Source organism: Pseudorca crassidens, chromosome 3 (assembly GCF_039906515.1).
Source record: "Pseudorca crassidens isolate mPseCra1 chromosome 3, mPseCra1.hap1, whole genome shotgun sequence".
NCBI classification, from domain to species: domain Eukaryota; kingdom Metazoa; phylum Chordata; class Mammalia; order Artiodactyla; family Delphinidae; genus Pseudorca; species Pseudorca crassidens.
In genome coordinates, this window is record NC_090298.1 from 42,689,733 (window position 1) to 42,713,220 (window position 23,488).

General features: G+C 47.1%; 2 protein-coding genes across 2 annotated transcripts; both read right to left on the minus strand.

Annotated features, from left to right (window-relative positions):
- Positions 1–10,235: 10,235 nt before the first annotated feature.
- On the minus strand, positions 10,236–16,625 carry MCIDAS (multiciliate differentiation and DNA synthesis associated cell cycle protein). Its single transcript, XM_067730071.1, has 7 exons — positions 16,509–16,625; positions 16,325–16,421; positions 16,053–16,144; positions 12,731–12,803; positions 11,954–12,165; positions 10,952–11,062; positions 10,236–10,694 (listed from the first exon to the last, which is right to left on the minus strand). The coding sequence occupies exons 1-7, from the start codon at positions 16,623–16,625 to the stop codon at positions 10,257–10,259; spliced, it is 1,140 nt and encodes a 379-aa protein (XP_067586172.1). The 3' UTR covers positions 10,236–10,256.
- A 4,224-nt stretch (positions 16,626–20,849) lies between these two features.
- On the minus strand, positions 20,850–22,968 carry CCNO (cyclin O). Its single transcript, XM_067730072.1, has 3 exons — positions 22,594–22,968; positions 21,790–21,975; positions 20,850–21,335 (listed from the first exon to the last, which is right to left on the minus strand). The coding sequence occupies exons 1-3, from the start codon at positions 22,966–22,968 to the stop codon at positions 20,850–20,852; spliced, it is 1,047 nt and encodes a 348-aa protein (XP_067586173.1).
- Between the last annotated feature and the right edge of the window lie 520 nt (positions 22,969–23,488).

Genomic DNA, 23,488 nt, shown 5'->3' on the forward strand with positions numbered 1-23,488 from the left:
TCCAAAGCCCCCTCCAGGCCATGTGGGTCCTGGGGACATAGGAGGAAGGTGGGGGAGATCAGGAGAGGCAGGTGGGATGGGCCCTCCAGGAGAAGCAGGAGAGGAGCAGAGGGCGTTTACCGTGCTCACTTGAACCCATGAAGCCTGCTGGGCTCCCAGGTGAGGTCCCCTGCCCTCTGAGACCAGAGATGGGGGGCATGTCTGGGCCCCTTCTGTTCCTTGAGCCTAAGCCCCACCACCACAGCCCCCAGGGTCTTTTCCAGCCCTGTGGGTCCTAACCATAGGTCCCGCCCACTGCCCAAACCTTGCTCTTGCTTAGGCCCCACCCTCCACAGCCAAAGCATTTTGCCCCCACTTTTTTTTTTTCTCTTTTCCCTCCTCCTCTTTTTTACTATTATGGTACTGTTGTACCTTCTGGTTGTTGATTCATCTATATTCTTATTTTTATATTCTTATCTAGCATATCTGTTAGTTTCCTAGTCTAATTTTATTTTTTACTTTGTTATTTTCTCTCTCTCTCTCTCTCTTTTTTTTTTTACCACCCCATGCTGTTTGCGGGATCTTGGTTCATGGGCCAGGGGTCGGGCTGAAGCTCCTGTAGTGGGAGCTCCATGTCAGAACCACTGGGCTAACAGAGAACCTCAGATCCCAGGGAATATTCATCAGAATGAGGTCTCACAGAGGTCTTCATCTCAGCATCAAGACCCAGCTCTACCCAACAGCCTACAAACTCCAGTGTTGGTAGCCTCAGGCCAAACAACCAGTAAGACAGGAACACAATCCCACTCATAAAAAAAAAAAAAAAAAAAAATGAGATGGCAAAAAAATATGTCACAGATGAAGGAACAAGGTAAAAACCTACAAGACCAAATAAAAGAAGAGGAAATAGGCAATCTACCTGAAAAAGAATTCAGAGTAATGATAGTAAAGATGATCCAGAATCTCAGAAATAGAATGGAGGCAAGGATTGAGAAAATACAAGAAATGTTTAACAAAGGTCTAAAAGAACTAAATAACAAACAAACAGAGATGAACAACACAATAACTGAAATGAAAAATACACTAGAAGGAATCAATAACAGAATAACTGAGGCAGAAGAACGAATAAGTGAGCTGGAAGACAAAATGGTGGAAATAACTGCCGAGGAGCAGAATAAAGAAAAAGAATGAAAAGAATTGAAGACAATCTCAGAGACCTCTGGGACAACAATAAATGCACCAACATTCAAATTATAGGGGTCCCAGAAGATGAAGAGAAAAAGAAAAGGTCTGAGAAAATATTTGAAGAGATTATAGTCGAAAACTTCCCTAACATGGGAAAGGAAATAGTCAATCAAGTCCAGAAAGCAAAGAGAGTCCCATACAGGATAAACCCTAGGAAAAACACACCAAGACACATATTAATCAAACTAACAAAAATTAAATTCAAAGAAAAAATATTAAAATCAGCAAGGGAAAAACAAAAAAATAACATACAAAGTAATCCCCATAAGGTTATCAGCTGATTTTTCAGCAGAAACTCTGCAGGCCAGAAGGGAGTAGCAGGATATACTTAAAGTGATAAAAGAGAAAAACCTACAACCAAGATTACTCTATCCAGCAAGGATCTCATTCAGATTTGATGGATTTCAGATTTCAGCCAAGCAAAAGCTAAGAGAATTCAACACCACCGAACCAGCTTTACAACAAATGCTAAAAAAACTTCTGTAGGTGGGAAAAACAAGAGAAGAAAAAGACACACAAAAACAAACCCAAAACAATTAAGAAAATGGTAATAGGAACATACATATCTATAATAACCTTGAAGGTAAATGGATTAAATGCCCCAACCAAAAGACACAGACTGGCTGAATGGATACAAAAACAAGACCCATATGTATGCTGTCTACAAGAGCCCCACTTCAGACCTAGGGACACATACAGACTGAAGGTGAAGGGATGGAAAAAGATATTCCATGCAAATGGAAATCAAAAGAAAGCTGGAGTAGCAATACTCATATTAGATAAAATAGACTTTAAAATAAAGACTGTTACAAGAGATAAAGAGGGACACTACATAATGATCAAAGGATTAATCCAAGAAGATGATATAACAATTATAAATATATATGCACCCAACACAGGAGCACCTCAATACCTAAGGCAAATGCTAACAACCATGAAAGGAGAAATTCACTGTAACACAATAATAGTAGGAGACTTTAACACGCCACTTACAACAATGGACAGATCATCCAAACAGCAAATAAATAAGGAAACACAAGCTTTAAATGACACAATAGACCAGATAGATTTAATTGATATTTATAGACCATTCCACCCAAAAGTGGCAGAATACACTTTCTTCTCAAGTGAGCACGGAACATTCTCCAAGATAGATCACATCTTGGGACACAAATCAAGCCTTGGAAAATTTAAGAAAATTGAAATCATATCAAGTATCTTTTCTGACCACAATGCTATGAGATTGGAAATCAATTACAGGAAAAAAACTGTAAAAAAACCCAAATACATGGAGGCTAAACAGTGCACTACTAAATAACCAAGAGATCACTGAATAAATCAAAGATGAAATTAAAAAATACATAGAAAAAAATGACAATGAAAACACGATGACCCAAAACCTACTGGACGCAGCAAAAGCAGTTCTAAGAGGGAAGTGTATAGCAATTCAATCTCACCTCAAGAAACAAGAAAAATCTCAAATAAACAATCTAAACCTACACTTAAAACATCTAGAGAAAGAAGGACAAAGAAAATCCAAAGTAAGTAGAAGGAAAGAAATCATAAAAATCAGAGCAGAAATAAATGAAATAGAAAAGAAGAAAACAATAGCAAAGATCAGTAAAACTAAAAGCTGGTTCTTTGAGAAGATAAACAAAATTGATAAACCCTTAGACTCGTCAGAAAAATAGGGAGAGGATGCAAATCAATAAAATTAGAAAAGAAAAAGGAAAAATCACAACTGATACTGCAGAAATGCAAAGGATTATAAGAGAGTACTACAAACAACTATGTGCCAATAAAATGACAACCACGAAGAAATGGACAAATTCTTTGAAAAGGTACAATCTTCAAGACTGAACCAGGAAGAATTAGAAAATATAAACAGACCTATCACAAGTAATGAAACTGAAACCATAATTTAAAATATTCCAACAAACAAAAGTCCAGGACCAGATGGCTTCACAGGCGAATTCTATCAAACATTTAGAGAAGAGCTGACACCGATCCTTCTCAAACTCTTCCAAAAAATTGCAGAGGGAGAAACATTCCCAAATTCATTTTATGAAGCCACCATCACCCTGATACCAAAACCAGAAAAATATATCACAAAAAAAGAAAATTATAGACCAACATCACTGACGAACATACATGCAAATATCCAGAACAAAATACTAGCAAACAGAATCCAACAGCACATTAAAAGGATCATACACCATGATCAGGTGGGATTTATCCCAAGAACGCAAGAATTCTTCAATATATGCAAATCAATCAATGTGATACACCAGATTAGCAAATTAAGGAATAAAAACCATATGATTATCTCAATAGATGCATAAAAAGCTTTTGACAAAATTCAACACCCATTTGTGATAAAAACTCTCCAGAAAATGGGCATAGAGGGAATGCACCTCAACATAATAAAGGTCATATATGGCAAACCCACAGCAAGCATCATACTCAATGGTGAAAAACTGAAAGCATTTCCACTAAGATCAGGAAGAAGACAGGGATGTCCACTCTCGCCACTCTTATTCAGCATAGTTTTGGAAGTCCTAGCCATGGCAATCAGAGAAGAAAAAGAATAAAAGGAATACAAATTGGAAAAGAAATAAAACGGTCACTGTTTGTGGATGACACGGTACTATACATAGAAAATCCTAAAGATGCTACCAGAAAACTACTAGAGCTAATCAATGAATTTGGTAGGGTTGCCAGAGACAAAAATAATGCACAGAAATCTCTGGCATTCCAATACACCAACAACAAAAAATCAGAAAGAGAAATTAAGGAAACAATGCCATTTACCATTGCAACAAAAAAAATAAAATACCTAGGAATAAACCTGCCTAAGAAGGCAAAAGACTTGTACCCAGAAAACTATAAAACACTGATGAAAGAAATCAAAGATGACATAAACAGATGGAGAAATATACCATGTTCTTGGATTGGAAGAATCAACATTGTGAAAATGACTATACTACCCAAAGCAATCTACAGATTCAATGCAATCCCTATAAAACTACCAATGGCATTCTTCACAAAATTAGAACAAAAAAATTTACAATTCGTATGGAAACACAAAAGACCCCAAATAGCCAAAGCAATCTTGAGAAAGAAAAACGGAGTTGGAAGAATCAGGCTCCCTAACTTCAAACTATACCACAAAGCTACAGTAATCAAGACAGTATGGTACTGGCACAAAAACAGAAATGTAGATCAATGGTACAGGATAGAATGCCCAGAGATAAACCCACGCACATATGGTCACCTAATTCATGACAAAAGAGGCAAGAACATACAATGGAGAACAGACAGCCTCTTCAATAAGTGGTGTTGGGGAAAGTGGACAGCTACATGTAAAATAATGAAATTAGAACACTCCCTAACACCATACACAAAAATAAACTCCAAGTGGATTAAAGACCTAAATGTAAGACCAGACATTATAAAACTCTTAGAGGAAAACATAGGAAAAACACTCTTTGACATAAACCACAGCAAGATCTTTTTTGACCCATCTCCTAGAGTAATGGAAATAAAAACAAAAATAAACAATGGGACTTAATTAAACTTAAAAGCTTTTGCACAGCAAAGGAAACCATAAACAAGACCAAAAGACAACCCTCAGAATGGGAGAAAATATTTGTAAATGAAACAACAAAGGATTAATCTCCAAAATATACAAACAGCTCATGGAGCTCAATATCAAGAAAAAAAAACAATCGAATTAAAAAATGGGTGGAAGACCTAAATAGACATTTCACCAAGGAAGACATACCGATGACCAAGAGGCACATGAAAAGATGCTCGACATCATTAATTATTAGAGAAATACAAATCAAAACTGCAATGAGGTATCACCTCACACTGGTCCGAATGGCTATTATCAAAAAATCTAGAAACCATAAATGCTGGAAAGGGTGTGGTGAAAAGGGAACCCTCCTGCCCTGTTGGTGGGAATGTAAATTGATACAACCACTATGGAAAACAGTATGGAGGTTCCTTACAAAACTAAAAATAGAGCTACCATACGACACAGCAATCCCACTACTGGGCATATACCCTGAGAAAACCATAATTCAAAATGGTACATGTACCACAATGTTCACTGCAGCACTATTTACAGTAGCCAGGACACAGAACCAACCTAACTGTCCATCAACAGATGAATGGATAAAGAAGATGTGGCACATATATACAATGGAATATTACTCAGCCATAAATAGAAATGAAATTGAGTTATTTGTACTGAGGTGGATGGATATAGAGTCTGTCATACAGAGTGGAGTAAGTCAGAAAGAGAAAAACAAATACCATATTCTAACGCATATACATGGAATCTAGAAAAAAAAAGTGGTACTGATGAACCTAGTGACAGGGCAGGAATAAAGACGTAGACGTAGAGAATGGACTTGAGGACATGGGGTGGGAGGAGGATGCTGGGGCAAAGTGAGAGTAGCATCGACATATATACACTACTGAATGTAAAATAGTTAGCTAGTGGGAAGCAGCAGCATAGAACAGGGAGATAAGCTTGGTGCTTTGCCATGACCTAAAGGGATGGGATAGGGAGGATGGAAGGGAGGCTCAAGAGGGAGAGGATATGGGGACATATGTATGCATATGGCTGATTCACTTTGGTGTACAACAGAAACTAACACAGTATTGTGAAGCAATTATACTCCAATAAAGATCTATTTATAAAAAAATTAGAGACAACCAGTATAAACTGCAAACTATCGATATAATGATTTTCTTTTGTTAAGTGAACATTTTGGCTTGTGCATGAACTATTTTTATGAATTTGAATATTATCAAAATTTAGTGTCTTTTAAAAAATTCTTTTATTTTTATATAATTTTTAAAACTTACTTTTCACTTACAGTTATTACAGAATATTGGCTTTACTCCCTGTGCTGTACAATACATCCTTGAGCCTATCTTACACCCAATAGTTTGTAGCTCCCACTCCCCCACCCCTATATTCCCCCTTTCTCCCTCCCCACTGGTAACTACTAGTTTGTTCTCTATACCTATGAGTCTGCTGCTTTTTTGTTGTATTCACTAGTTTGTTGTATTTTTTAGATTCCACATATAAGTGATATCATGCAGTGTTTGTCTTTCTCTGTCTGACTTACTTCACTTAGCATAATGCCCTCCAAGTCCATCCATGTTGTTGCAAATGGCAAAATTTCATTGTTTTTAATGGCTGAGTAATATTCCATTGTATATATACCCCCACATCTTCTTTATCCATTCATCTGTTGATGGACATTTAAATTGTTTCCATGTCTTGGCAATTGTAGATAATGCTGCTGTGAAAATTGGGGTACATGTATCTTTTTGAGTTAGTGTTTTGGAGATTTTTAAGTATATACTCAGGAGCAGAATTGCTGGGTCATATGGTAGTTCTATTTTTAGTTTTTTGAGAAACCTCCATACTGTTTTCCACAGTGGCTGCAACAATTTACATTCCCACCAACAGTGCACAAGGATTCTCTTTTCTCCACATCCTCGCCAAATTTGTTATTTTTGTTCTTTTTGAAGATAGCCATTCTGAGAGGTGTGAGGTGATATCTCATAGTGGTTGTGATTTGCATTTCTCTGTTGATTAGCAATGCTGAGAATCTTTTCATGTGTCTGTTGGCCATCTACATTTCCTCTTTGGAAAAATGTATATTCAATTCTTCTGCCCATTTTTTAATTGGGTTGTTTGTTTTTTTGATGTTGAGTTGTATGAGCTGTTTATATATGTTGGATATTAATCCCTTATTGGTCATATCATTTCTCCAAATAATTTTAAATTCTTTAAATATCATTGTACTGCCTAGTCCTCCTTTAGGTTAAACATAGACACAAAAATATCATTAGCTAATATTATAAATTAATGATACCATAGTTCTTCTAAGTGACCTTTGAGTTAATTAGAAGAATCAGGACTAGGTCCTGATCTCTCTGCCCACATTAGGGGCCAACTGAATTGAGCTTCTTTAACACATTTCATAAGTAATATTATTCAGACTCTTCACACTTATCTTCAACATCAAGTCCTTCATTGAAGGTATTCATTTCATCATTGAAGCTACCTTCTGGGTCATCTAACATCATTTTTCAAAGCACATTACTGTCACTTCCAACTTTTTGAAATATAGCTCTTGTTTGAATGTAGTATGGTTTGTATCATTAAAAACTTAATCCTAAATCACAAGAATTATTTGCATAACATCAGGTAAATTGGTTTTTGTTTGTTTTAACCTTTTTAAAGTGATCTTTAAAAAATTTCTTTACAACAGTGGTCTCAAAGGTGGCCCCAGACCCAGGCATCAACATCACCTGGCACCTTGTTAGAAATTCACATTCTCAGGCTTTACCCAGACTCACTGAATCAGAAACTCTGGTGATGGGGCCCAGCAAGATGGGTTTTAATAAGCCCTATAGATGATTCTGATACATGCTACAATTTAAGAACCACTACTTTAGAACAACATCTAAGTGTTGCAATTATGAGGTCATTTCCTTAAAAAATAATTCAGTTAAAGTGTGTGTGCCTCTTTTCTTAAACTGATTTTGCTGCTATAGAAACTGTTTAGAAACACTCCAACCATGTTATCTAAAATAATAATTCCTGTCACATACTATCCCTAGACCCTGCTTTATTTCCTATATAACATGTTAATTATCAGACATTATATACTGTTTGTTCAGTATCTGTCTCCCCCACTAGAATGCACACTCCATGACAGCAAGGACTTCGTTTTGTTCATGACTATCTCCTGAACACCTTGAACAGTGCCTGGTCCTATTGGAAATGAAGGAATTATTGGGATAATTTCAGGCTAACATGTCTTCTTGAGCTACACTAGATCACATAGCTGAATATAGGCTAAAAGAATCATGGAGAAAACGGCTAAGATTTGGTTTAAAGTTGCTCTCACTGAGGTTTCCTACTAAATCAGCAACAAGCAGTACAAAGAATTCACATCATGTAAGGAATGTAAGGACATAAATTAGTGGGCACAGCTCCCTTCATTGCTAGTATAAGCACTCAGTCATTGGGTGGTTAGCTTCCCAAAGAAGTGAGGAAAACACCAGGTCAAAGAAGCTCTGGTTTGTGGGCTCATTCAGCATGGGGAAGGCCATAAGACCACCTACTACCACACACAGAAGTCTTGAAAGCTCTTGTCATTTTTTAAATTCCAGGCGTAAGACAAATAGAAAAATACATATAGATAATTTTTTAAGTTTTCTGTCATTGAAGCTAATGCATTATGAAGATACTAACTGAGGAGTGGAGAGGAAAAGAACTTTTCACAAGCTGATTGTTTCTTGAAACAAGTTAAGGGGTTCTGTTTTTATTTTCTGTTTCTTCTGATGCTGAACTGTAGTAACTTTATATTCACACTGATGAAAAGAATTCTCGGGGCTTCCTTGGTGGCAAAGTGGTTGGGAATCCGCCTGCCAATGCAGCGGACTCGGGTTTGAGCCCTGGTCCGGGAGGATCCCACATGCTGTGAAGCGACTAAGCCCATGCGCCACGACTACTGAGCCTGTGCTCTGGAGCCGGTGAGCCACAGCTGCTGAGGCCCATTTAAGAGTCCATTTGTTAGACAAAGTACGAGGAAATGTGCTCTATTTTATCACTTTCTTGTTTGTTTTCAAAATGGCCATTTAAATACAGATAACAGTTACACAGGACAAACTGGGGAAGCAGGTTCCACCAGCCTGCCCAGCTCACCTGTAACCTGATCTCTCCATTCAGATGGCATTCAGATGGCAGAACCAGCAATGTGGTGTAACAGGGTTGGACACTTGCCCATGCTGAGCCCCCAAACGCAAGAAGCAGCCCTCCTGTTGAGAACTGTGGAGGTTAGGACAAATCACGACTTGACATAGTCTACTAACAAAACTTCACAACAGAGTAGAAAAAGGAAGCCCATGCAAAAGGGGATAAAGAAAAGGCAAAGAGAAGGCACCATATAACACCTAAGTTTTTCTTAGAAGATGAAGCCAAGAAATATAAAACATGAATGTGTACCCCAGTTTTATCCATGGAATTCAAATAGATAGTTTTACTTTTACCAAGGTTTCCACACTTGGTTTCTGTGCCCCAAAAACATGAACACCCTAAAATATGCACATTCTTTTTCATGTGGGATGTACCATTTTCTTAAAACAATGTGTTTCTTACTAAGTTTGCTTTTCTTGTGGTTATTCTGTCTAGACAAATAAAACTATATATAATTAATATAAACATTTATCATAAATCTTACAAAATTATGTAAATGATCATTACAAACAAACGTGTTTAGCACCTATTTTGTCAATAACCCGTCGACTCTGAGAATCTTCACTTTCCTCTGTTTTTTTGCCTGCCCTAAGACAAGGGTTTAGGAATTCCTAACCCTAACCTCTCCTAATTTTTTATTCTGGCAGCTAAAATGAAAGATTCCAATAGTAACAAAATTAAGTGATCAGGGGAAGTGAGTGACGTATTGAAACGTTCACCCAGAGACCTGGCCTCTGGACCTACAATCTTTAAAAGACTAGCGAGAGCACTCGGAAGGTGCCCATGACGCTTCTTTTTGTAGAAAATTGCTTAACTTCTTAGAGCCCCCTTTTGCTTCGTATGAAAATAGGGCATTATTACAATTATAAAATACCTAAGTGGTTTTTAGGTCCCTTCCAGCTCTAAAAAGTACGTAATTCAAAGCTGCTAAAAATAAATACTTTAAAAATTGACTGTGATATATAAGCGTATGTATACACATACATATGCACGCACACACACACACACACATACACACACGGTTTCGCTGTGAAAAGGGGAGGGACTACACAGTATTTTGTACCAGAATTTTACAGTGCATCAGTATCAAAACGTTTTTGTTCCTGAAAAAAAAGTTTCAGGCTGGCGTCGGCTCTGCAAGTGGAGTTCTTCTGAGAAACCAGGTTTCAGCTACTCCCGTTTAGCCTCCAGGCGCTTCAGTTTGGATAAAGGGCAGTGTTTCGGAGGACCACATCTCAGCTCAACTGGGGACCCAGCGGAATTTGTAACCCCCGTTGGCTGTCCGGATGGTGAAGGCATTTCCCTGGGGGAAAGCGAGGGTACGGATGGTGCTGTGGCTGCGGATGGAGGTGCTGAAGGAGCCGCCCTCCTCCAGCTCACTGTGGCTCAGGTTCAGCGCGCTCCGGCTGCAGTCTGTGCGCAGCCCCCGGAAGGCGCCGTGCAGGTTCCCAGGCCTGCCGTCCGTGCTCGGGAGCTCGGGCTGCAGCCGGAGCCGCTTGGGATCGCGGCTCTGCAGCGCTTCATCGCAGCGCTCGGAAATCTCCCTCAGGATGGCGTCCACTTCCGCGCAATCCTGCCCCGCGCTCAACAACTCCTCCAGGCTCCTTTTGGAAGTCGCCTTGAGTGGGATGGGCTCAGCTGCCGCCCCGAAATCCCGGGACTGTGTGATCATCAGCTTCTACAAAAAGATGGGGAGGAGCGCCGCCCTGGGGCCAGCCGGACTCGCCTCGTGCTGGGCGCTCAAAGGAGACCTGGGCGCACTTAGAACTGCGCGACTCGGCCGACTTAGGCAACGCCTGCAAGTGACTCAGCGAGCTCCCAGCGGTCCCCTCCGTTCCCCGACCCCCGCCGGCTCCCAACACCGGGAGCTGGGTGGGAGGTGCACAGAACATTTCCGAGTTTCTGCAGTGTTCTACACGCGCGCGCCCCACTTACATCCAGCACCGAGGCCAGGTGCCGTGTCCGACTGGCGAGTTCCTTCAGTTGCACGTTCCGCTCCTTCAGTGAGGCGATCTCCTCCTGTTTCTGGGTCAACGTCACGTGCAGCTGCAGGAGGAGACCCAAACATTCAGGGATAGTCTACCGTGCTCGGTCTCGTCTGTAAACTCTGCATAAATTGAACGCAGATCCTAACGTCTAATTAGAAACTGGGGCCCCAAGGACGTTTACACTGGTGAGAATAATTTTTTTTATTTATTTATTTATTTATTTATTTATTTATTTATTTATTTATTTATTTATTTATTTTTACAGAGCACTTAGACAAAATGTTTCTCAGTTAATCCTCAGTGTAGCGGTGAGGAGTGCTGACTTGGGCAACAGGCAGATATAGAAGTTCAACCTTCCTATAACTCAGTTTCCTTATCTGTAAAATAGGGCTGGTAAAAGTATCTAGCTCAATGGTTGTGAGTAATTAATGAGGAAAGTAAACTGGTAAGCACAATACCAGGCATATAGAAAGCCTTCAATAAGTATTGGTGGCCCTATTAAAAATCTGGTGGATGAAAAAAAAATCTGGTGGATGGGGCTTCTCTGGTGGCGCAGTGGTTGAGAGTCCTCCTGCCGATGCAGGGGACACGGGTTCGTGCCCCGGTCCAGGAAGATCCCACATGCCGCGGAGCGGCTGGGCCCGTGAGCCATGGCCGCTGAGCCTGCGCGTCCGGAGCCTGTGCTCCGCAACGGGAGACGCCACAACAGTGAGAGGTCCGCGTACCGCAAAAAAAAAAAAAAAAAAAAATCTGGTGGGTAAGATTATTCCCATTTAGTGACGTTGTAAACTGAGGTAGAGCCAGTGGAGCAACAGCAGCTACGTAAACTCGTCCACTGGTTCTAACGTCCAAGGGGGCTCATTCCCGCTCCTGCAACCCCACTTCCTCCCGGAGCCCTATACCCTGCCCCCGCCCCAAGGACTCCTGGACGCCAGCCCAGTGTCCCTACTTGGTTATTCTCCACGAGTGCGTCCCCCAACGCCCTCTGGTTCTGGTCGGCCACCTCCTTCCAGTACTGCTCTGGTGGGGGCACGTCGGGAGGGCGCAGCGGCGGTGACTGCAAGGCTTGTGGGGAGAGACAGGGACCAAACGGCAGTACGTCGCAAGGAGAGAAGGGGAAGTCTCCGCCCGCCAGGGGAGGCGACATCATAGAGGATGAGTCTGATGAAGAGGAAGAGAGGGAGCTGGGTTTGCAGCCTCAGACTCGTGCCCAGCTAACTGCAGGGACAAAATATCACGCGGGTATAGGGTTTACGTGATTTTTCTTTATTAATAAAGCACCCCTCACTCTGCAATCCCTACGATCCCCAGGCTCTACCTGATATCCTGTACATACACAGCAGGCGCTCAATAAATGCCTGTTGAGATGATCTGAACTGGATTTCCACGGTGGCCAGGGTAAACTTGCCTGAAGTCACACAAATGCACTACTCTGCACACTCCTGTCACTCAGCGTCTTCCAGACCACGTCACAGCGTAGGGTTCTCTCTCCCAGAACTCACACGGGCAAACTGAGAAAGCGCTATAGATCCAGCGACTCATCTTCTCCATTAGGAAAAGGGGGGGAGAGCTAAATTTGGATGAGCCAAACACTTTGATGAGTTGCTGGCGAGTCGTTGACAGGTACAGGGTTTACCACTTTCAGGACCACGAAATCCGAACTAGTCAGATTTGAGGGGTAGAGGACACCCCCGCCGTTACTGAACTGCAAAGCGATTGCACTTGCCTGCAATGAGATCATCCACGGTGTCTCTGAAATCCTGCAGATCGAAGTCCGCTGCCGTTTGCAGGGAGTGGTTCTGAAACAAACCAGAGGTACAAACTAGTTAATGTTGAGTCTGGCGGGTCTGGAACACTTCCTAGACCGACAGTTAACCTCCCGGGCTCGATGGCAGGTCTGCATGCACTCGCGCCCGCAGCGGAAACTTGTACCTGAAAATCAAAGCCCTGCCCGAGACACGGAATCCAGCAGGCTTGCACTGCCATGGTGGGGAGAGGGACGCACGAAGCGGGGACCCGGTCGGGAGGGTCCTGCCGGGCGCTGAAAATGCGCGCTGCTGCGTCGCGCGTCGCTCCTTCTGCGCGCAGCACAGCCGCCCCGCGCCCGGCCTCTGGCAGCCGGCACAGTCCGGCGCCGCCTCATTGGCCAGTCACCAGCCAATCAGGCGCGTTGCTAGTGCGCCCGCTTAGACCTTCAGCTCCGACTTACCTCCCACAGGCCAAGGAGCCACAGCTCTAAGAGCTGGGAGCATGGCGTACGAACACACCGTCCTTCCTCCCAAGACCCGCCAGCGTGCGCAGGCATCCAAAGCAGTGGCTCGAGTCCACACATCCCGCCAAGGCTCAGTCACAACTAAACCACCTCTCCCCACACAGAAAGAGAAAAGGGAGGCTAAGAGATGGGCCAGGGATGCTATGGAAAGTGCTTCTGTTCAGCACGCAGCAGGCGTGGCCCCTCTTGCTCTTCTGTTTCTCAAAAAGTTGGAGTTGACTTTTCCCGTAGGGCGTGATGCATCTCCAGCATCTTGGACTGGACACTCTCCTGGGTTCCTGCAATGTGCCTGGGTGCGTGAGACGGAAGGAGACTGCAAAAGCCTGGTGACCAGGAAACTTCTTATTCCCTTAATTCGTGGACAGAGTTGACACAGACTTTTACATCGAGTCTTTCTGTTCATTCTCACACCAATGTAGGAAGTAGGCAGGGCCCAGGAAGTGACTCCTCCCATGATGGAAAAGCTGAAGCTCAGAGAAATCGCGTTGTCGAAAGCGACCCAGCTCTGAAATAGTGAAACTGGAGCTTCTGCCCCAGAATGCTGGTGCCTATTTCAGTCCTCTTTCCTCTATACCTCATTGCCTCTAGCTTTTATTTCTCTTTTAGGAAAGCCTGGCTTCCAATGAAGACAGTTCTGGGAAGGGGAAAGAAGCCTCTCGAGGAGCATGGTGTGAGGGGTGCATCCAGTGTGCCCATCAGAAATATCTATTCTACTGATTCCACTATTATCAATTTTTTTATTCCTTTGGGTTAATCATATTCTTCTCCCAAACACCCTTCTTTACTATTCAAATACTTCTGAGAAGAGGAACTTATTCTGACTCTAACTTCAAAGAATGTACAAGTATCAGTTTCCTTCAGGGAGGAGAGCTTCAACCAGGGAAACCTCTAGCACCAGTTGAGAACTGAGTCTGTAAGGGGAAGGGAGCTTAGAAAGGAAAGACTGAGGGCCCCAGACAAATCCTGAAGCACAAGTTCTTCCCTGGTTGAAGGAGTCAGAAATGAGACATTTCCCAAGGGCTCAAAGGTCTCCCTTTCAGTAGAGAAAAGCCCTTACCATGAGACTAGAGGCCAACTCTCAGGGACAGCCATCCAGGAAATGCTTCCTCCTGTGCTATCCCAGGTCTTGGCCCATTCTGGACCTCAAACACTTCTAGAGCACTTCCTCTCTCTGTCCACTTTCCCCAACAGGAAAGAGAAATATAACCAGAGTGTGCACTGGCCAGGGGGTTCCCCCACAGAATCTTCCCCTAGGGATATATCTCCTTCTGTACCAGTTCTGCCTTCCAGCAGGAAAAACCCTGGACCTCTTGCTTGGGCCATCGGGCATGAGCTCTGTCCTTGAAACTGTGAATCTTATCTTCCCAATTAGGTAAAAACCTGGCATTTCTCCAACACAAACAGCAGCCAAAAAACAAAAACAAAACAAAACCAAAAAACTTAACGCAGAGCATGATGTCAAATTTAAGTTCTGTATACATAAGCAAAAATTCAGCAAGAGCCTGCTTGGTTCTGTTGTTGTTGTTTGGTTTGGTTTGGTTTGGCTTTTTTCTTGCAAAATAAACATGTTGGAGTAAGGGCGTGATGTAGCCCTCTGGGTCCGTTGAAAGATGCTCATGTATTGCCTTTTTTCATTTGAGCATCCAAACCCTAAAAGAACAGGAGAATGGCCTTTGCAAGGCAATTCTCACTCTTACCTGTTGCCTTCACAATCTCTGCTCTCAGTTGCCACCTACCCTGAGTCTCCCTAGGCTCTATCCCAATTCTAAGAGGCACTTGGAGAGGCCCTGGGAAGCTTTGCTCCACCACCCCAACCCCAGTTCTAGGAGGTGGTCATTTCCTCTGGAGAGTTCTGTACTTGGTCTGTTCCCGTGAAACCTCATATCCCAAGCACCTGCTGCCAGGAACCTGGAACTGGCACCCGTCCTGGAGGTTGCATCTAGCTATTCATATCCATTCATATGCATCGATGGATGCATTCATATCCATCGATGAGGCAGGCTTCTGACCTCCCAGACACCAGTGCTGGGAGATGCCATCATCTGGCTGGGGAGTCTCAGCCCTGGCAAGTGGTAGAAGTGGGATGCAAGTAAGAAGATAGGTTTTGGGGGGAAATGCCTCTTTGCTCCATGGGAGTAAGTGGCAGCAGCCTTTGCAGGGGGCGAAAAGGACTTTTATAAAGTGCCCAACTGCTGAAGGGCCATCTCTGTAGAGAGCAACGTTTTCAGTCAGATTTCTTCGAGTCCTTTGTCACTCTTCCCACTTCCTCCAAATGTAAATTCTCTTCGTTTTTTCCAGTCTTGATCGAGAAGTTATTCTCCAATCTCCACACTCCTTAGACATCCAGGGAATGAAAATGGTTAATGAATGGCCGGGAAAGGCATGTTGGGAGAACAGATAGGTGCCCAGAGAGCAACTTTGCTCCCATTTACCCACCTCGTCCCTCAGTGCGCAACCACCACGTTGCTTTATCGCAGCTCCAAGGAATAGATGGGGAGGGGAATGGGAGACCCGTCTGGCAGGGGAGCCCTCCAGATGAGCTTCCCTGTCCAGAGTTGGTCACAACAGTTCTGAGAATGCGGCCACCGTTAACATACTAGGAGGGAGGAGGAAGTTCTAATCCTCGAGGCTTGGATTTCTGCAGGACATCTCCCCCCGCTAGCCAGATGTGCCTGCGCTCCCCACCCAAAAGGATTCTTTGAGGAAACTCAGAGAACTGACTCCCGAATCGAAGTTTGGGTTTCGATAGGCCGCGAGTTTCCACCAGGAGAGGTACCTGTGAGGCGGCCGAATTACCACTAGGCGGCGCGTCGGACCCGAGTAACGAGGAGCAGTCAGCGAGGTCCTGCAGGTCTATGGTGGTGAGGGCTGCGTAGGGAGAACCGGAGACACGCGCCGGGCGGACCCTAAGCCTCCCCGCAAGGGCTCGCCGCTGGCATCGCCGCCAGGACTCCGAAACCCCAGGGAGAAAAGCTCTTCTGAGGCCCGCGCGCCCCACCCACCTGGCGCGGGGAACCCGAGGGGTCGCGCAGGGACCACCGGTATCACCTGGCAGCGCAGCGAGCTCGGCGTCTGGGGGATCCTCGTACACCGACACCGGGCTGCTGCCGCTGCTACCGAGAAAGAGCTTCCGCGCAGGGGCGAACTAGCCGGGCACAGAAACGGTGAGCGCGGGTCAGCCCTCACTGCCGGGAGCGTGAGGACCCTGCCCGGCTCCGTCCTGCGGCCCCACCTTCCTCTCCAGCTTCCCGGGCTTGCCGAACGGCCGGCCTCGCAGATCCAGCATCCTATTGGGGCAAATGCTGTCGAAGGCCCGGCGACCCCCCGCGGTGCCCCCGCACGCCTGCATCCTGCCTCCCCGCCCGCTTCAGGCCTGGAGCCCCGCGTCGACTGCTTGGAGGCGGTGGCCGGGCCGGGATGGCGACCCGACACCCAGCGCTCCCGAGGCTCTGAAGCCGGCCGGAAGTCGGGGAGGCGCGTGGCCGGGGTGGGGTTAAGGGGCGACTGTGAAGGTGAGGAGGGAAGGCGGGGTGGAGTAGGAGGACCGCCGCGCGGGAGGGGCGGCTCGCGCCTGAGCGCCAGTGGTGGCGCCTTCAGCCCCGGACAATCTGTGCGCGGGCGGAGGCGTTAAAACCCAACCTGGCAACGCGGCTTCCCCCGGGAGCCGCGAGCGCGGGGCCCGGGCCCGCGAGCGCTCTTTTGGCTAGCGTTGGCGCCGCGGCCTCTCGACCACGCCATAGGAGGAGAGGACAACCCCTACTGGTCCCTAACGCTGGGTACCGCCTTTCCGCGTACGGACAGCGGGAATATGGAAAAGTTAACGATTCTTATTTCATTTTCTTCCCACGCCAGCCACAAGGCACGAAACAAACTTGGAGTGTCAACTGCCAAAGTCAGACCCCGGCATTTGCCCCGCCATGTAGGATTTGCTGGGGATGTATTGTAGGAGTCCAGCAGGGACTCCCCAGAACAGCCCCAGATTACGGAAGTCCCCACACCCAAGGCTAGGGAGCCCTCCTGGTTTTGACATCCACTTGGTCTGATGCCTAGAGCCCCGCTCCGTACCCCTACCCCTACCCCGCACTTTCTCAGGCAGCAGCACCTGAGCACAGCCTTTAAAAGAGAGGGTCACACATGTCCACAGTGGACAGCCCCAAATCCCCTAAAACCGGTCTCTTCCCCGGAAGCCTCAGCTACCGCTCGAGGCATTTGGTCACTCTCTGTACAACCGGCCTTGCTGACTCAGCCGGAGTCTTCGCTCCTCTTCCCAAGCCGGAAGCCTCTCCCAGGAAGGGGCATCTCTAGATCCTTGGGTGAGGGGTCTCTTTCAGGACCACTCTTATATCCATACAGTTTGAACAATCATCTGAAATTGAAATCTTTGTGACCACCCTATTGGGCACCTTAAATTGGTGCCTTACACCTCATAGGAGTAGTGAAAGATCCTCTTTTATTTGCACTTATTATCTGGATTAATAAACAAGATCCCTCTGACAGAGATGGAAAGCAATCCAATGATATAGTTAGAATAGACTTAGAGACTCTCTGAGGCATCTATAGATGCAGGAACCAGTGAGGTCAGCCAGCTAGAGTTGGTGTGGTGTCGCTGATGGTGAGGAAGAAGCTCTGGCTTTAGGGTCGGAACCCAGGCTCCACCAAATAACTGAACCCCAGTTCTTTTGGAAAAACATAACACTAACTTCAGAGGAGTTGCTGTGAAGATGAGATTGTTTTTGTAATGCGACTGGTGCTTGGTGTGGATAAATTAATGTTGCTGTTTTGAAGTGCCTTTTCAGCTGCACCTGCAGCCTCCCACAGCCTCTTGCTGGCTTTGTCTCTTACTTCCTCCGGTTCCTGAGTAGCCTTAGCCACTAGTCAGTCCATTCCCCATCCCTATCCTTAATGGCTTCCCAGTCTGCAAAAGGAGTGGGGAAGCTCTTAGCTGAGTTTTGGGGAGATCTCTACACATGGCAAGATCCAAAACAGGCCCATTTTCCATCAATGAGTTCCACACTGGAGTAGAAAAATATGGGCATTGTGCATAAAAATGTACAGTAGATTGTCTGTGGCAACAGGAGCTGGAATAGGATGATTACATGATTCCTGGTCTGGATGATTCTGGAACCAAATCCCCCATATCAATCTTAGCTGAGTAAATGCTGGTGAAGACAACTCCCCCCAAAATCACTTTTGCAGAGGTACCCCATCCCCTAATAGCCAGGCTGAGAGCTCCAGATATTTTGGCACTTGGAACAGGTGATATGATTTTCCTCCTCCTTTTCACCATCACAGACCAGCTTTTCCTCAAACAGCTCGGGGATCACCACTTCCCCCTCCTTGAGCCAAGGAGGAGAAAGTTCCTGGAGAGCTTAGCATATCAACATATCAGGAGAGAAGCGTTCGTAAGGCGCTCCTGTCTCTGGAGAGTACTTGGGTGCACAAGAAGTGCAAGGAAATTTCTCTAAGTATGTTTTGAGTTGCTTTTTATTTGTGCCATTTGTAATACATTTAGATTTATTCTAAATGCAGTAGAACATGACTGAGTTTATTCTGCCAAAACTTTATTTTTTCAACCATACAGAAAATTTGAAAAAAACAGTACAATGATCAACAGTAGCATTAACATTTTCCTGTATTTGCTTTATCTCTATTTTTTCACCAAGTTTTTTTTTCTGTGTAACTCCTCCCCCACACCCCATCATTATGCAGGCTGCCACCAGCCTTTTTTTTTTTTTGGCTGCGTTGGGTCTTTGTTGCTGCCCGCAGGCTTTTCGCTAGTTGCCACAAGCAGGGGCTATTCTTTGTTGGTGCCCAGGCTTCTCATTGGGTAGCTTCTCTTGTTTCAGAGCACGGGCTCTAGAGCGCAGGCTCAGTAGTTGTGGTGCATGGGCTTAGTTGCTCCACGGCATGTGGGATCTTCCTGGACCAGGGCTCGAACCCGTGTCCCCTGCACTGGCAGGTGGATTCTTAACCACTGCGCCACCAGGGAAGCCCCTAGGCTTCTTGAAGACTTGCTATGTGCCAGGCAGGACCTGTGCTGAGGGGTTTGTAGAGAACATCTCATTAAATCCATACCTCAACACTACCAGGTAAATGCTACTGTTACTCTCATGTTTACAGGAAAGACTTAAGCATAGATATGTGACTTGCTTAAGGTCACATAGCAAATTGACTCCAGAGTCCAAGTGTTTAAGCACTACTTTATACTACCTCATAGCAATCTCATTTAAGCTTCATAATAGCCCCGCTATCAGCGATTGGGCTCAGAGAGGTTAATTTGCTGGAGGTTATAGATTCAGGGTCTACAGCAGATTCACAACAGTGAGAATGAAGATGATGGGACAGCTGTGGAGTCACAGAACTCCAGCAAGCCTCTGTCGCATTTCTTGACTCACTTTTCCCATCTGTAAAATGACTCCTGTGACATGACTAGAGGCAAGGACTGTACTGGCTCTCCAAATATGTTCTCCATAGTCCCTATTAAATGGAGGGCACTGAACAGATCACTTGTCCCACACCTACCTTGGGAAAAGGCGTTTTTGTTTTTTTTTTTTAGCATTTCCAGAAACCTGTAAGTGGAGGAAATTGAGCATGTGGCAAAGGGTGGAACTCTGGACTCAGATCACCTGCCTTCAAATCCTGGCTGCTCCACTATTGTTTAACCTCTCTGCGGCCCAGTGTCCTTCTCTGAAAAATGGGATAATAGACTCTGCCTCATAGAACTGCTGAAGGAATGAAATAATGAATGCTGAACACTGTGCCTGGTACATGTAAGCACTCAATGATAGCCATGATTACTATTGCACCATTGTTACCATGGGCTCACACATAGTAGGTGTAAGACAAGAGAGAACTGTTCAACATGTGATTGCAGGATAAATGGACTCAATTTGGAATGGCCATAACTGCCTGCACAGCCTTCATTTTCCCACATCTGGCAGTTGTCAGGGTAACTCTTGGCTGCCCTAGCTAGTGGGACTGCAGTCCCCAAAGCTTCTCAGCCTGGGATCTTCTGCACCAGCAGTGTGCCCCCTGGCCCCGCTAGACAACATGGACTGCTGTGGGTTCTTTTCAGCCTCACACCCCACCTCGCCCTTTGAACCTCTAGGAGTGAGCAGTCCTCAGCCTAACAAGGTCACCATTTACAGGCCAGCAAGTGACCCTGACTTGCCTTGTAACTGGAACCTCGGTCTACAGGAACCTCTCCAAACCTGGTGTTCCCAAACAGAGATGCCTGGGGGGAGGGAGGAACCCTCCATGGTTACTGATCACCTCTATTCCCAGATTGCCTTCACCTTCCCTCTTTGTGGACACTCGCATTGGTAGTATTCAGACAAACCACCACAGATAGCCTATTTATTGGGGAAAGACTCGTCTCTTCTCTCGTGCGATGTTAGCAAAATAAATAAACAATGAAACCCCACAATCGTACACTATTTACAACCTGCAGGATGACCTGGTGACCAAGTGGGAGGACTGAACCCTTCTCTGTAGGCCAATACTGCACTCTTTCAAAGCAATGGGAGAGGTCCAGCAGCCAGGCCAGGGGATCAAAGGAGACCAAGGGTCTACTTCATTTCAAGCTCGGGGACAGGCTGCACTTCTCGCAGATCTGGAGGGGCAGCATGTGAGTCAGGGACGTTCTGTTTATGGCCACCAGTAGCTGCAGCTTGCTCAGGCAGTCCTGCAGCGCCGCCTCGGGGTGCCCGCCCAGGCGCAAGTCCATCGGGCGAGGGAGCTGCAGCATACGGTCTGCCAGCGCCAGGCAACAGACGGCCAGCAGGGAGGGGGTGTAGCTGGTGAAAGCGTAGTCAGCCAGGCTCAGCTCCGCCACCCCGCGCGCCAGGGCTTGCGCTTCCAGGGCTTCGGACACCTCTGCCTGCCCGGCCTCCACGCGTGCGTGCGTGAAATGCTCCAGGAAGAAGCTGATGGTCGGCGCGCCCAGGCTGAAGTGCAGTTTGTGCAGCACGATGCACTCGAGGTTGCAGAGCTGCTGCCGGGAGAAGGCGCCGCAGCACAGGGCCAGGAGCTGCTTCACGAGCGGCGGGTGCACCTCCACCTGTAACACAGGGGCGCTCATCCCTCGCTGCGCAGCATCCAGGGCCGGAGGCCCACCCAGTCTCACACACGGCAGAAAACCAGGACTTCCCCCATCCCTTCCAGCGAGATATTTGGGGCTTCGCCTCTCCATACTTCCACTGTAATCAACTGGGGTGTACTTCCAGCGCAACGCTGAAAACAGGTTTGAGAAATTTTGAAGTTTTTTTTTTCTTTTTCGGAGACTAGAATAGAGGGGCTAGAGAGAGCTGTTGACACGCGGCCTATTTCTTTGCGGGCTGGGTGAAAGGATTGTTCGTTTTGGGGGGAATTCTGTAGTTAAGGCTGTGGGGTATGTAAGCTTGCAAAATGAGTTCAGGGAACCCTGCACTCAGCCGTGTGCACTGAAGAGCCGCGCGGCCAGAGAGCGGCTGGGAGTCTGGCTCCCCCGCCCCCCAGACCCCGCGTGGAGGTACCTGTTTGCAAGCGATGAGCAGGGACGTGACCCCGAGCAGCTGGAAGCAGTCTGCAGCCACAGGCGTGGTGATAAGGAAGCGGTCCAGAGTGTTCACCGTCAGGCACAGCGACTCGAAGGAGAGGCCGAACCGGCGGTGCACGGGGATTAGCCAGCTGAGCAGCTTACAGCGGGATTCCGCCGTTACCTGCCGGAGGGAGGAGGGAGGCGGGCCAGTTGAGCCTAGGGCTGAGAGCGGCTGTGGAAGGGACAGGGCACGAAGACCTAGGGAGCGTCCCCGGAGGGAGGCAGGAAACAGAGGAAAAACCTAAAGGCGCTGGAAACGGAAAGAGGTGGGCAGCGCTGCTGTGGAAAGAGCACAGGCAGGGCTAGGAGCCAGGCCGCCGGGATTCGTGCCTGGATACACGTTACCTCGTGTAATACTCTCAGCAATCAGTGGGGGCAGGGAGGTCACCACTTTGCAAATGAAGAAACAAGTTTAGGACTGTGAAGTAACTTGCTGGGGTCGGTAGGAGTCTGGACTCGAACCTAGAAACTGTCTTAACTAATCTGCATTCTACCGCGTCCCTGCTAAACAGTTTGGAGACTTCGGGCAGGTCACTTAAGCCGTCCAGGCCCCGCTTTTCTCCATCTGTAAAATGAGGCTGGTGGCCCGGCCCTCCAAAGCCCCTTCCCGCTCGGACCGGGGGCAGAAGTCGGGCTGGCGAGGGCCGGGGCGCCGCGGAGGGCTGACAGAGCAGAAAAGGAGAGAGCCCGGGAGAGGAAGAGGAGCGGCGGTGGAGAGCTGGCTCTACCAGCGCCTCACTTGTGGCTGCCGCGCCAATGACTCCCGCGGGTGGTAGTGGCTTTCCCGCGCCTTGCGGAAGGCGTAGCAGCTCTGACCGTAGTCGCGGAAGGTCTGTAGATCAAGCTGCACCAGCTGCTGGGCAGGACCGGGTAGGGGGCTGCAGCTTCGCGCCGCGGGGCTGTCTGCACCATCCGAGCCGGAGCTGGGGGACTCGAACAGGTCGCAGACGCCAGAGTCTCCGGGTAGCGGGCACGGGTTCAGCGGCTGCAGCGGCTGCTTCCTCCGGAGGCGTGGGCGCCTGCTCTTCTTCACCGGGGCACGGAGGTTCTGGTCGTCCCGCCTCCCAGCCCGGGCGGCGGGACTCACGGGGCTGGTGGAGCAGGGGGTCACCATGATAAAGCCCGGTGGCCGTTCTACGACTCCCCGGCTGCGGTGAGGGTGGGCACGCGTGCGCGAGAGTGCGGAAGAGGCCAGGCCTGACCCGCGGCGAGCCCATAAGTACTCTGCCTGCAGGTTCCCTCAGCCACACCCCCGGCTTCTCACTGGCTGAGCCCAGAGCGGCACAAGAACCGCGTTTTCCCGGCTAAAGACCCGCTCCCGAGCGCGCTGCTGGCACACTCAGCCGCCGGGGTCTGCAAGGGGGAGGAGGAGCTACAGCGCGCAGGGCGCACTCGCGTTGAGCCGCCCGCTCCGTGTGCATCCCTTGTTACCCGGGCAACTGAGCTCGGGTTGCAGCAGGAGCTGAGCGCGCGCGGCGTGGGGTAGCGGTGGGGTGGGGCGGCAGCTAGGCCAGGTGGACGCCGTATCCAGATGAGGAGATCTAACCGCGCCCGGGAAAGAGATTCCCCTGGGGGACATCTCCTCGTCCTTGGCCAGATGGTTTTGACAACTGCGAGAACCTTCTATGCCGGCT